Below are 14,334 nucleotides of genomic sequence, written 5' to 3'. Positions count from 1 at the left end.
TTTTTGCTGAGGAAGACTGGGCCTGAGCTAACATCCGTGCCCATCTTCCTCTACTTTATATGTGGGACGCCTGCCACAGCATGGCTTGCCAAGCAGTGCCATGTCCGCACCCGGGCTCTGGACCAGCGAACCCCGGGCCGCTGAAGTGGAACGTGTGAACTTAACCACTGTGCCACCGGCCCGCCCCTGGGAAAGGCTTTTATAATTCGGTGCAGCAGTACCAAACCAGCTGGAAAAGGCACCCACAGTCCGTGCTCCACGCTAATAAATAAACATCAACACCATTTCCCTGTTGACCCCAGACACAGGAGGCCTCATATCTGAGAATGGATCCCAGCAGCACACAACAGACAGGGTCTCCTGTGGTGGGTCCTTCCAAAGAGAAAATAGAAGAGGGGAGGGGGCAGCTGTAGGCTGGGTCCTCGGAGGAGAGCATGAGGGTGGCACCATGTGCAAGAGGTAAACAAGCAGCATGCAGCACTACAGGAACGCGCGGCTTTCTCAAAGGCGGTGCTAATAAAGCAATCGGGACTTCAGATTCAACACTACATGTGTTTATGACCAGAAAAGGCAAAGTGGGTCTCAGATATTCTGCAGCCAAGTGAAAGCAGCCAGAACTCCAAGAACTATTCCCCGCAGGGCAGGGCCCGGCATGTGTCAAGGCTTTCTCTGAAGCCCTCCAGCTGGAGCGTGCTGCTCTCGCAGCGCCCACTCAACTCTTCTGGGGTTGTCAAGACACAATGCCACTTACTGACCAGGTCCACGGACCTGCCACCCCCCAGGAAGGGTCATATCAGGCATGAAGGCAGCAGGGAGGGAGTGCCTCACGGCAACGGCACGTACAGGAGCTGGGACCCAAACTTATTAGGAGTCATCGATGCCACCAGGGTTAGTGGTTCAGTTGAGGACAATGTGGACCCTGATTTCGATCCTGGGGACACAATCGATGCAAGGGATCACACTGTTCCGACTCGTGCTTTCAGGCCTGTTGCTGTTGTCAGGACATTCTTCATGTGCAGCCTGCCCTGTTTCTTGGGGCTGCTGAGTGGAGTTGTGGTGTCGGCAAGTACAGTGCAGCCTGATACGGAGTCTGGGCATCATTCAGTCCCCAGATGTCCTCACAAGTAAGAGGGGAGGGGCCGCCGTCTGCCTCTGGATGCCTGCTTGCATATGGTCAGGAATGCTGTTCTCGGCTGCTTGCCGGGAAGGTTGGATGAGAATCTGTCCCCCAAAATGAGCTTCCCCAGTAAAAATGGCCAATTACTAGTCCAGTTGGCAGCAGTTTCTGACGGGAAGATGCTAATGTTGATTAAGGAGAGAGGGGGCGTCGGTGCCCGCCCTGATGCATAGGAAAGCCGGGGAACAAACCAGGCAGCGTGGGAGTCAGCGCTGCCGGAGCACCGGGGTGAGCTGGGTGGCCAGCTCTGCAGGAGCAAGCCCGAGGCTCAGGGTCCCGGGGAAGCCCAGTAGGCTATTCCGCCTAAATTCAGCACGAGCGAGGAAAAAGCACACCATTTAGGGATTAGCCTGTGGTTTGAATTCTGCTTCTGGCGCTTAACTCCTGTCCTCCTGGAAACCTCCTGCCCGGTCTCCACAACCGGAACAGTCTCTCCTTCTTGGAAGGCTGCAGGGAGATGAGCGACTATGCAGAAAGAGCTCCCAGCACAGCGCCTGGCAGGTTATTCCAGCTCAAACAAAGGGCAGCTACAACACGAAACCTGTTTTTCTTTGCACTACAGCGCTTAGAGTCGCTTCTTCAGCTTTGTAAGTAATGTTGGCAAAAATAGCCTCACTCCTCATTCCTAATTAAGAGCTATGGCCAGGAGAACACAGCAACAGGCTGTGTGGTCCCTGAGCATGGCTGTCCTTCACCAGGGCCTGGAACGCCTGTCCAGTCCTAAACCCTGCACTTTCACCCCGTGGCAAGTACTTACTCGACACTTCAGAGGGGACATTATCTTAGTGGTGACAGCTGTGGTATTTGACAGCAAGAAACAAAACCTAAGCCTGCGGCGCTCAGATGCAAAAAGCCAGGTGGTGGCCCGAGCAGTGTGCTGCAGGGCAGGGACCTGCGTCCCTGACAGCCGCGGCCGCCATGAACAAGAGGATCATGGCGGCGGCCGACGTTGGGGGAGACGTGACCCAGCCTTAGGAGGGATGTGGCAAGACCGCAGCCATCTGCCCATTCTCTCCTCCATGGGAATGCAAGAGGAATTTCCCAATGCCGTCCATCAAACTCATAACCAAAACTGGCTGTACCCCCCGCCCCGGCTGGGTCGTGTTTGTTTTAACAGGGGAAAAGCTCAGAATTAGATAGAGGTTTTATTTTTATGGTGATTCGTATCTTCCTCACAGAAAGGCTTAGTACGATGCTCAGATTTCACGAAGCATTTAGTACTCTTAGAGAAAGGAGCTATACACATGCAACACTGGAAAACAAGAAAGGGACTCCAACACAAGAAGCCAGACAGCTCGTCGGAGGCCACAGCGAGCCAGGCACAGCGTTCTGAGTTCTGGGGAGGAGTCTGCCCAGCCTGTGGCCCTTGACCGCAATCCTGGGGATCATCAATCTTCCAGCACAGAATGGAAACAAGATCAAAAGCAAGAAGGCTCTGTAAGCTTTCCCCACAGGCATCGAGGGAGAGGCTAACTCTCCTGCCTTGTTTTCATCCATTTCAATCCATTTCCTTTCTTTCTCTTGGGTTTTCCAGGTCTTGGTTTGGAAGTAATCTGGCACACTGCTCCTAAGGCAGGAGGTCAAGAAGATGCCGTCTTTTATGATGCAATAAGGGGCAGCCCCTCTGTTGTTTTGGGAACCCGGGTGACATCACGGACTGACCCCTGAATCTCGGGATCTTGTGTCTAAGAGAACATTGAGTCAGAAGAAAGCCTTAGTCATCGGCTACTGAAGGCTAAAGCGAACACAGCTATTAGGTAACTGAGCCTCTTCCCCGCAGGCCCGCTCCCGCTCCTGTCTGGCCCGGGCTGCAATGCCTCCAGTAACTCTCCAGGGGAAACTATCCATGTGCGACAGCTGTGGCGAGCGGGGCAGCTGCTGCTCTTCAGCCTCAAGTTCTCATGACCTCACTCCATTAGTCCTCCCTGTGAGAGGACAGCTTCCTCTTGTGTTACAAGGAGTCCAGGTGGCTGCCTGAAGCTGGCTGGGCCAGAGAAGGCTGCCTTCGCTCTTTACGCCAAGGCCTGTAACCTGTCTGAGTGTGTCTGTCCTGGGCAGACAGACAGGCAGGAGACGCAGTTCAAGAAAGTGCTCCCAGAATCCGCAGCTTCCCGTGATGATGGCGCACAGGCCGAGAAGTCAAGGAGCCGAGGCAGCCTTCCACAAGGCTCTGGGAAACCACCTCTGTTTGGGCTTCAGCAGCTGTCTGCCTACGGAAGGCTCCAGAGCTGCTGACGCATATTTATATCTCCACTGCGCTAAAGTCACAAGGAACAAACACACGCGGATTTGCCCCGGAGGCAAAGTCCATTCATATTTCTCCAAATGAAGCGGGGGAGGACGGGGGAACACTGCTCATGGACAAAATCATCTGTGAGCACAGCCACAGCAGTTTTTAATTTGCCTAAAGAAAATATGTGACTTCAAGATATGATTAGGGATTACTGCTCCCACAGTGAAGATAGCAGGACATGAACTGCTGGCTCTCACTTAACAGGACTCCAAGCTGGGGAGCAAGTCCCATCCTCATCTTCCAAACAGCCACAGCACAGGATCAGCTGAGCCAGCCCCTGGAAGCTTCTTCACGGTGGGAGGTCTGCTCCATCTCACGTGGCTTCTCGCAAAGACCTCCCATCAGTGTGCCCTCTCGGGTCTAGATACACGGTCCGAAACGTCAGGTTGATTCTCGGCTCTCTTGAGTGGTACTCTTTGGGCACTCGATGCTAAAGGGAAATATACATAACTCGAACACAAACACACACACTTCACTTCAAGGCCATTTAACACTTATTTATGAGGACACAGGCAGATTTTGATTTTATCCCCCCTTTAATGAGCAGCAACAAGCCCTTTAAAGGCCTGTGGAGAAAGGTCTCCTTCTCTGAAATGAGCCCACACCCACCCTCACGACAACACACCATCCCCCTGGCAGAGAGAGTTTCACCGGTTCTCACTGCTGCTTTTCCTCTCTGCTTCCGGCCTTTTTTCCAAATCTCATAGGAAAACACATCCATGGCTGAGACCAAAGAGAGTATGAGATTCCACTTGCATGTTAGGTGTTCTTACATTAATTTTCATACCTTAAAAATGAGCTGGCTTTACAACGGCCTGGCCTACGCTGTGGAGCTGTGCGACCCAATAGGCCAGCCACTGGCCACCTGACGCTACTTAAATCAATTGAAAATTCAGTTCTTCAGCACACCAGCCACATTTCCAGAGACCACAGTCGGATGTGTCTTGTGGCTACTACACTGGGCTGCATGGATAAAACCATTTCCCTCATCACAGAAAGTGCTATCAGACACGCTGCTGCAGAGAGACATTCCGATTGGCAGTAGCACCGAAACTCTCTGGAAATGTTGTCACTTTATCGCTTCCTGTTCATTAGAAAAGCAAGTTGCTTTTCACCACGTTTACTAGAGAAATGAACATCGTAAGCCAGTCAGGACACCATACCCCGATGAGAGTGAACCCACGTGACTTGCACACCCTCACCTGCCAGTCAGCTTGGGTGGCTCCTTCCATGATCAGCAGGGTCCCATGATCCAAGGGGATCTTCACTCTCTCCACATACGTGTAGTCTCCGTTCTCCTCCTGGAAAACAGCGTTCATTGCACTGAACTTTTTGCTTGTGTGATCAAGACACAACAGAAGGTGACACAGGTCAGAGAGATGTAAACCTCTACTCAGCCAGACGGCAGGGGTTCTTCCCTGGCTCTGCATGGGCTGCCGTGTGGCCTTAGGCAAGGTGTTTCACCTCTCTGTACCTTAATTTACTGATCTGTAAAGTGGGGATGAGGAGAGTACCTGCCACACAGGGCTGTGCTGAGCCTCAAGTGAAACAGTGCGTGTAAGTCACTTGGAGACCGGCACATACTAAGTCTGGTATGAGTGCCAGCTATTATTACTAATATTGTCAGCAGCCGAAACGCGGAGAAATGCAGGCCCATTCTGGCCTATGAAGGAATTAAAAGTCATTTTTACAAGAACTCTTCACATCTGCCTTATGCTGTGACATAGTCAGTGTGGGAAAATGGGCTTTTAAACAAGAGACGGTGTGCTGAGTTCTGATCACCTTGTCATAATCTGTGCTAATCCACTAATCGGTACCTACGTTAAAACTGGTCATGACTCCGCCTATAGGTACTTTGGTATTTTGGAGATATATTCTTGTTTCTTTCCAGAACAGTCAACAGCAAGATTTTCTCAAAGAAGGGAGCCCTGGCTTGACCAGGACAGTGTTGTCAAGCTGAGACTGCCTGTGTAAACCTTTGAGAATGGGTTGCAACTCCTGAACGCTTGGGATACAAAGGCCTGGCATTTACAGCACCCTTTCGTCCCGAGAGCTGTCAACTCATGTCCGATGCTGTATGAGGCTTCACAGCACGGCCTGCAAAAGAGCAACAGGTGGTATCACTCCTTCACAGCTGACAAAGAGGTGCATCAGACAGCTCCCTGCTCACAGCAGCAAAGAGCACGTCGGGAGTCGAGACCAGGACAGCCTGAGCTTCCTCATTTCTTCACCTCCATTCTGGGCAGATCCATCTAGTCATCTGCTTCGATTCCAATGCACGGGATTACATCCCGGTTACTGCAGGACTGCCTGCACTGAAGCACTGTGTTTATGTTTATTCTTGTAGGGATGCCTCTGAGAACGCAACTGTTTACAATGATTTCCCCCAGGAAAATCACAATCAAAACATAACGAACTTGCATAAACATCTAAGTTGCAGGCCCCAACTCTTGGCAGGGACTTCATCAAGCACAGTCACAACCTTTACAGGCAGAAGAGAGAAGCAATGTTTGAAGGAACTTTTGGTTTCAGTGATTGAGTTTAATGGTCTGCCACCTTTTCTCTTCCAGGCGTAAGTAAGCCCCGAAGCATTTACCTCTGAGCCCTCAGCCAACCAGAGAGCAGCGGGAAGGAGACCCTGCTCTCAGGTGACCCCATTCCATCTCAGAAAAGTAAAAGGTTACTTTCTGAAATAAGCATTCCAGATAGAGGAGATGGATATCCTACTGGAGAAAAGCTATCAGAAGGGAGGGCATCGTCCGTGAGATCGGAGGGCCCAAGGCTCCTGGATTGAGTGGTAAAGTCAGTTACCAGACGGAAGTTCAACAGACTTCCTCCACACAATTGGGGATGCCCTGGGCCTGACCCTATAAATCAAGCACAGACACAAGGACAGCAGCGCGAAATGAGGGAGAGAGGAAACACACTTCACCACAACACGAAGACGATCCTGGGTCGAGGACCTCACAGAACATTAAAAACATTACCGGGGAGGAGGGGGTGCTCAGGCCAATGGGAGAGAAGGGGTAAGCCCTGTAATTCTACCTGGGAACGTGAAGCTGGAGCAGATCCAGCAAGTGAAAGAGAATTCCAAATGCAAGAGGGAACTACCAGCACGGATGCAAAGTGACGTCTGACAGATCCACACTTCCCATAACGTTCCTAAGAGCCGACGTTTTCAAATGAGAGAAACACTCAGGTTGGTTTCAAACATATTACATCCAATATAAACATCAGTGGTACCAAAAAGCAGAGAGGGTGAGCCTCCACGCAGAGGAAGCTGCTCTAATCAGTGCCCGCAGGAGCCTGCGGGGCACAGGGCACCCTCTGAGCCAGGTGACGTCATGACTCTGCTGGTGGCCATTTGTTCCTTCCTGCGCCCTTGGCTTAGAAAGGGTACTCCTGATTTGCAGGAGACAGACAGGAGAGAGGGAAGGCGTTCTCCCCCGGCAGCACCGAGCTCACAAACGCTGCCTTCTTCCGCAGGCCGGAGTGCCCACAGCTGCAGAGCCGCCCCTGGACTCAAGCAGGATGCACTTTTTCCACCGAGGACGCGGCAGAAGGCCAGAGGAGCTCAAGTGGCGGAGCATAAGGCTTGAGCTGATGAACGGATAAGGCCAGAGGAAGCACAGGCGGGGCTGTTTGGGGGGGCGTTCACAGCCATCAAGCATGGCTGAGTTACCAAACACGTCTCCAACTCTTTTGGTTTACTCTGGTCTTTCTTCCAAACAAAACAAAACAAGAACACATCCCGACAGAAACCACAGCTTAGGGTAAAATTTTCCACCCCTGACCCCAGTTAAACAGCAGAGTTCAGGGCCACAGTCAGTCTATGGGGGGGGGGGGGGGCGGTTGTTGTCGATGTTCTTGGTTTTCCACACACCTGAAACCTCTCAAGTAGAGAGAAAAAGCAAAAAATACACCTTTTTAAATGAATGCTGATCAACATTTCCATTCCCTCCCCAACCACAGCCAGTTCACCTGAATGCTTGAGTATGATTTCCAAGGCACGCCCAACCTTCCCGGAGCGCCACAACTCACCTTCGCCTCCCCAGACAGCAGCCTATTCAGTTTCTTTCAGAAAAACGCTATTTAGGAATCAAATACGGGTGTATTTATTAAGTCATTATTAACCACCCAACAGACAGGAAATCTAAACATTTTTCTTCTCATTGGAAAGGTAACTTCACACTCTATGAGATCTATGTAGATTTTTCACTTAATCGTTCCTTTCTTATCCTAAAAAGGTGTCTTAGAAATTACAACCATCGATGCTTGAATATCATCACAGCATACTTTTTCTTTCTACTATAAACGTAGCATAAGTTCGCTGGAGTAAATGACACCCCTGTAATTCCTTGTTCTCTGTCTGCCCTCCTGCTCTCTGATAAAGTCCAGGAGGCAGGGACACTGTTGTCTTGCTCTTTAGAAATATGCTCAGTGCCTCTCACACATATCAATAAATGTGCGTGGGATGACTGACGGAAAGCACCAAGAAAATATAAAGACCACCTTTAATCCCACAGAACTCAGACCACACACACAGGGACTATTCTATCCAGACAGTCGTGTACTCTACATGTTTAACGTTATATTGTGAGCTTTTTCTACATCTTAAAGATACATGTTAAAAATACGGTGATATAATATTCCTCTGTATCAACATTTCCTTCCTTCTCTAACTCAGATGTTCCCTGACCACCGCGCATGTCGGGCTCCATGCCAGCACTCAGGATGCAGCAGGGAGGCACACGCGGTTGGAGACTGAGTTTTTAATATACCAGTATTACTAAAAAAAAAAAAACGAAAAAAGAAAAAGCTACTGCAAGTGGACCTTGGGCAAAACATTTCTGAGTAGGTTTCCAGGAAATATTCTTAAAAATGGAATTACTGGATCCAAGGGTATGAACTTTAAGGTTCCTTGATTTACACCAAGTCACTTTCTTAAGACGGTTGTGGCAATTTATAATTCCATCAGGAAAATGCAACAGTACTGATCTTCTGGCTACATCACTAATACTGACCATTATCAATTGACAAGGATAAAAAAATTAGGGAGAAATGGCAACTCATTCTTCAAACGTAGAGTTCTTGAATGACGACCCCCATTCAACAGTTTTCACGTGCCTGTGTGCTGTTGACATTTTTCTGCTGTGAACATGCCCTCTGTCCATTCTTCTACAGGGTGTTAGTGTTTTCCTTATTGATCTATAATGGTAGATAGTAAGATATTCTCCCTTTGTCTGTCATACTTTCTGCTAATATTTTTCTCACTTGGTATTTGCCTTTTCACTGCGTTTATGATATTTAACATAGAGTAGCTCAAAAATTTTTAGAGTCAACTCTACTGACCTTTCTTTGGCTCTCCTTCATGGTTTTTATGCTTAGAAAGTCTTTTCCCATCCTGAGAAAAGTTAAATATACAACTGCCTTTTAGTTAAAAAAACAAAAAGAGTCTACATATTTTAGATTTAACTCTTCAATCCAGCTGGAGTTGGCTTGCAGGCTTCGTGTGTGTGTGTGTGTGAGGAAGACTGTGGCTGAGCTAACATCTATTTTACGTGGGACACCACCACAGTGTGGCCTGATGAGTACTACTGTCTGCGCCCAGGATATGAACCTGCGAACCCTGGGCCACCAAAGCAGAGCGTGCGAACTTAACCACTACACGCCCGGGCCAGCCCCAAGGCTTCTTTTTATAACAATCTCCAGGTACCTAACCCGAGGCATCCTGTGGGCCTTTTTCGTTGGGCTCACCATGAGGTCCGCTGCTCAGGGGCCAGGCACGTTCGGTACTGTACATACGGTACTGCTCGTTCTCACTACAGCGCTGCAAGGGAGCCCATACTTTCCATCTCATCCCAAGCAAGGGCAGATGGAGGGAAAGTACATTTCTAAGACAAAGGGCTGGCGGGAGGCAGGCAGGGCTAGCATTCGAACGCAGATCTGCCTGGCTCTAACGCCTGTATTCTTTCCACTGTACTGGGCTCTCCAAAGTGATCTCCATTCCTTCCAAAATCCTGTAGTATCTCCTGTCCTAATTATTTGGCACCCTGACTATACTGTAAGGATCACAGACATCAGCAAGTAGCATGAATGAGGGCCATGGGCTGGACGCAATGCAGCGGGGCGTGGGGGCCATGGAGACATGGAGAACACGGGGCCTGCAAACAGGCGGCAGCCACTCCGCAGCTCCAGCTCACTCTTCCCCCAGGATGCCTGATTGCCTGGCTGTTCCAGGGAAGCTGATAAATGGGATTTTGATGTAAAATCTCCTGAGTTATAAATTTGGGCAACTAATTCAGTTTCTTTAAAAACACTGGGCAGTATAAACAAAACAAGTCTGGGACCAGATTGAGCTTAAGAGCTACCCAACTGCGCTGCTGAGGAGCCCACCACGTGACTCCTTCCTTTATGCCCATGTCCTGTAGTCCTGTCTGGCCAGATGCTCCCAAAGCATCCCAAACAAGGCCAGAGGTCATCTGCTGGGCTTCTTTGATCCCCCTTTGCCATTCCACATGGTAGTGCCTGATAAAAAGCTCAGGACACATATGCACTTCACCTTCAAGTATCATATTCTTAATCTCAGTGACCCCAGCTCCATCAGAAAAGGCCATTCAAAGCAAAATATGCTTCCAAATTAACGATTTCAGTCAATAATGAGACATTTCATTTCCAAGTCACCTCTGATCCCTTAAATGAGCTACTTACCTAAAAAAAACTTTCCATCTTTTTACAAAGAAGATGCTTATAAAAACAAAACACAAATGAGCAGAAAGGACAAAAAAACAAGGCAGAAGCCTGCTACTGGTCCTCATTTCCCAGGCTCTCAGGAAGCACTTGACACGCAGGAACTATTATTAGTTTCTGCACTGGAGGCGACAGCAGGCCCTTGAAGCCTGGAGGGGACTGAGGTAATGAGAGGTGGAGAGCACGCCTGGGGAGCACGAGATGACTTAGCAGAAGGGTGCAATCGCCCAGGAACAGGGCGAGGCCAATGGAGGCTGGACATCGAGGATGAGAGGACCGGACAGTCTGGCGAGGAATCTACATGTTATCCTTTCTTCCAGGAGGAGCCCAGAAAGGCTTCTGAGCTGGAAACACCGTGATGACAGCAGCGAGCCCCATCTTGGCCCTCTGCTCCTCTTTCCCTATTCTCTTGCCCTGAAGGATACTGTGCAATTCCATAGCTGGACATATTATTGCTATTATTAGTTTCAATTCGACTCAATGAACGGCTGTTGGAGCCAGGCTGGGCAGGGTGCCTTGGCCGCCTCATCTGTGCAGTGAGGGTAAGAGCAGCTGGAGACTGAGCGTAAGGCCCCGAGAAGAGAGCAGGCAGGTCAGCACTGCCCGCCTGTTATTTACCATTCTCGCTTCGCTGTTGCTATGTGGACGATTCCCCCAGGGTATGTCTGGCAGAGGCCTGTCATCTGAGCCCCACTTACACAGCCAATGGCCCGCTTCACACCAGGAAGGCTCGGGCACCTCGAACCAGCACGGAGAAGAAGGAACTCTCCAACCTGCCTTCAACAAGGCCAAAGTCGAAGCAAAGACCACCGCTCCCCCGCGTCTGAGTAAACAGCACCTCCATCCACCACTGCTCAAGCCGGAAACCGGGAGTCACTCCTGATTCTCAGCCTCACGTCTGAAGTCTCACCGGCCACTTCTGTTGATTCACCCTCAAAAACAAACCTCAAATGCATTCCCTTCTCTTGCGCTCAGTGCCGCCATCTTGGTCCGCCCAGCGGCATCCCACTGAGAATCCTGCACCACCCTGTTATCGCATCGCCTGCTCTCCCTCTCCCAAACTGTTCTTCACACGGCAGCCAGAGTGATCTTCAAAATATGAACCAGATCGTGTCGCAGCCTCATTCATTCCCACTGCACTTAGAATATAGCCCACGTGCCAGAGCTCCACCACAAGTGTAGCTATTCCTCTCCACTCATTTATGACAGTCTAGCTCCTGTGACCTCCACGAGGGCAGGGCCCATATAGGTCATGTTCGCTGCTACAGCCCAGAGCCGGGCACAATACCTGACACACCGTAGACGCTCACTGAATATTGGGTTGGGGGAGGGAGGAGAGAGGAGAGAAAATGAACTCTTCCTGAAAATATCTGGCATCTGGGTATCAGACAGAACTGAGGGAGAAGAGATTGGAATTAAGGACATCAGGGTGGAAAAGGTCCTTTTAGTCTCTTAGACATGCGGTGAGAAGAGCCTGGGAGCAAGATGGCCGCTGTGGGAGGGGTGAGTTTTTCAGACGCTTCAAGAAAGAATTAAGACGACTTGGGAATTGAAACAATTAAAATAAGAGAACAGGGAAGAGCTGAAAATAACTGATGCTGTGAACCTGACCAAGAGAATAGTGCTATCACAATCATAAATGCACCTACCAGCAGCAGGATTGTGGAGTTTTCTGAGAGAACACTAATAAACCTGGTTTTACGATTTCAGGTTAGAAGTCACATGCCTCCTGAACATGTACAAAGCGATGAACTAGAACTTGGGATAAAAGTCAAAGCTGCGGATAAGAGATTCAGAAATCACTCCACCAAAGGAGGAGCAAGAACAAACGACATTCTATTTATTTACTTATTCAATCAAAATACACACACACACACACAGTCCTAAATGCTTGGGACATGATATGGGCCTTGCCCTTATAGCGTTTATAATCTACTGTCAGTTCATAATTTCCTAAAAATAATGTAGACAAAGATAACAGAATCAAAGATAATCTTGAATATCCATATTTAAGGGGTTGAATGTAAGCAAAAAACCCTCAAAGGATGCAGAGAAGTAGCAATGAGAAAAGTGTGAGAAGAGCTAAAATAATACAGTATCTCAGAAGCCAACAGGAGAAAGAAAAGGCAGCTAATAGAAGGTTGAGTGTCAACCAGAGAGATGATGGATACTGGTGACCAAGATGACAAGGAAGAAGAGAACGATGATTGAGAAAAGGCCAGGGCATGTGCTCTTTAGGACCACGGTGTCAGTGTTAGCAGAGGGGCGGGGATGGATCTAGAGAGCAGGTGTTTTAAGAGTGAGTTAAGCTGTGAGGCAACAGAAACTGCAGGTGTAGACAGCTTATTCCAGAATTTGTGCTTCAAAAGCAAGAAAAAACCCAACATGTTAGTCAGAATATCTGCAGGGTCAAAGCAAAGGTTTTCTCCAGATGGTAACAGGTAATACAGGGACTCCCTCAGATCTCTGGTCCAAGAATCAGATACATGGTGAGCTGCTCGACAAGTACGGTCACGGCTTTGTGCAGACTGAGATGATATGTGAGAACTAAATGAGAGCCCGTGCCACGGCTCCTTAATCTGCTGAAGGCCACTGTCCCTTTACCTGCCCTAGCTCCCAACTTCCAACTGTGCCAATAACGTCCAGCCACCACACCACTTTTTTTTTTAATCATTTCTTTTCAGCATGTCTTCCCAATCAATTTGTGGTGCTGCCTTGCCCTTGAGAACCTGGCTGGCTTCTCGACTGCTTCATGGACCCTCTAAGCCTGCAGCTATATTTGGACTACAAAGTTGTGCCTATAGAGCCGACACAAGCACACAGCCAGCCTTGCTGTTCATAGCGGTAACACATTTTCTAAATCTGACATAAACAAAACATATTAGTTGTGGAAATTACGGAAAGAGAATAAAGCTAGGACCCCACAAAGTCATATCCACAGAGTTATTCTGCTGACTCAGAGCATATTATAAATGATGGCATCCTCAGCATCGATCTGAAATACATTACTTTAAAAAGAGAAGCAGCTGTTTCTGAAATAAGATCTGCTAAAGTCAGAGGCTAGCTGGAAAAGCCTAGATGTGAAATCACTGAGGTTATCTGTTCAAAATGGATTTAAACTCACTCGCCACACACAAATCTTTGGGTTTTATCAAACTCCTTCCTAGTTTTTATACTGATTTGGCATGGAAGGTTCTGGTGAGGTGAGCAAGAATACTAGGCACAGGGGCCTGGCCTGTGCAATCAGCCATCCTATCCTGGGCACACGCAGTGATCCCAACAGCTCAACGAAGCAGGCCCTCACCAAGGCCTCACTGACAGCAGAGGGTGTGGGAGGTCTGGGCAACTGTCCAGTGCAGCAGAGGCTCTCTCCGCAGGCATCTAAACTCAGCCCCGCAGACCCAACTAGCAGGCTGGGCCCGTGGAAAGGCAAATGATGTTTAAAGGGAGACAGCTGCTGACGGTGCCTGTTGTTAGATTTGTTGTTGATATAGTCCTGGGGGTAGGATGGGGGTGAAAAGGGACTGGATTTATTCAAAAACAAACTTGCTTTACACTCACTGCCACAGCCATTCTAACTACACTGAACATGCATCTAAAACCAGAAGACAACGTAATGAAGATTCCATTCTTGGTAATAAAATATTTCAAGAAATACAACTTAAGGAACTGCTATCTTGAAAGAGCTTCCACCCAAGACAACAGCACCAGAAACAAATGTTCTCCTTCCTCTGAGAGCCTATGAGACCAAATTCCACCATGCCTGACATCCAGCCAACCCCAGTCACCAGCAAAAGTGTGAGGTTCTCCAGTCCTCTAGTAAAAACAGAACACTCATTCCCAAACCATTCCTGGACACATGTGATCAGACGCAATCCCTACGCTCTCTCGCTCCTGCACCCTTCCAGTGTCCTTTGGAATTCCCACCAGTGATGAGCAAACACCCCTAGGTCCTCAACCACATGTGCTCTGAAAGCTCTCTTTACTTCCTTGTCCTAGCTGAAGCCTTGCTATCTCCAGAAGATCCCAAATTCCCTGGAACCCTCTCACATGGAAGGTGATCATGTCTCTCACCACCAGCAGATCTCAGAGCCAGGTGACATTCCTCATTAAC

At 49.0% G+C, this 14,334-nt stretch overlaps 1 protein-coding gene across 3 annotated transcripts in view; it reads right to left on the bottom strand.

Moving 5' to 3' along the window:
- Positions 1 to 532: 532 nt before the first annotated feature.
- Positions 533 to 14,334, bottom strand: part of ALKBH3 (alkB homolog 3, alpha-ketoglutarate dependent dioxygenase) — a 34,941-nt gene continuing 21,139 nt past the window's right edge. For all 3 annotated transcript variants that reach the window (XM_046643021.1, XM_046643020.1, XM_046643022.1), the window contains exons 9-10: positions 4,673 to 4,771; positions 533 to 3,900 (exon numbers count right to left, since the gene is read on the bottom strand). In XM_046643021.1, coding sequence (XP_046498977.1) covers positions 3,784 to 3,900; positions 4,673 to 4,771 — 216 coding nt within the window. In that variant the 3' untranslated portion in view covers positions 533 to 3,783. The remainder of the gene's footprint in view (positions 3,901 to 4,672; positions 4,772 to 14,334) is intronic.

The sequence above is a fragment of the Equus quagga genome, chromosome 17 (assembly GCF_021613505.1).
Source record: "Equus quagga isolate Etosha38 chromosome 17, UCLA_HA_Equagga_1.0, whole genome shotgun sequence".
Taxonomy (NCBI): Eukaryota; Metazoa; Chordata; class Mammalia; order Perissodactyla; family Equidae; genus Equus; species Equus quagga.
This window is presented reverse-complemented; position numbering and strand designations above follow the sequence as displayed.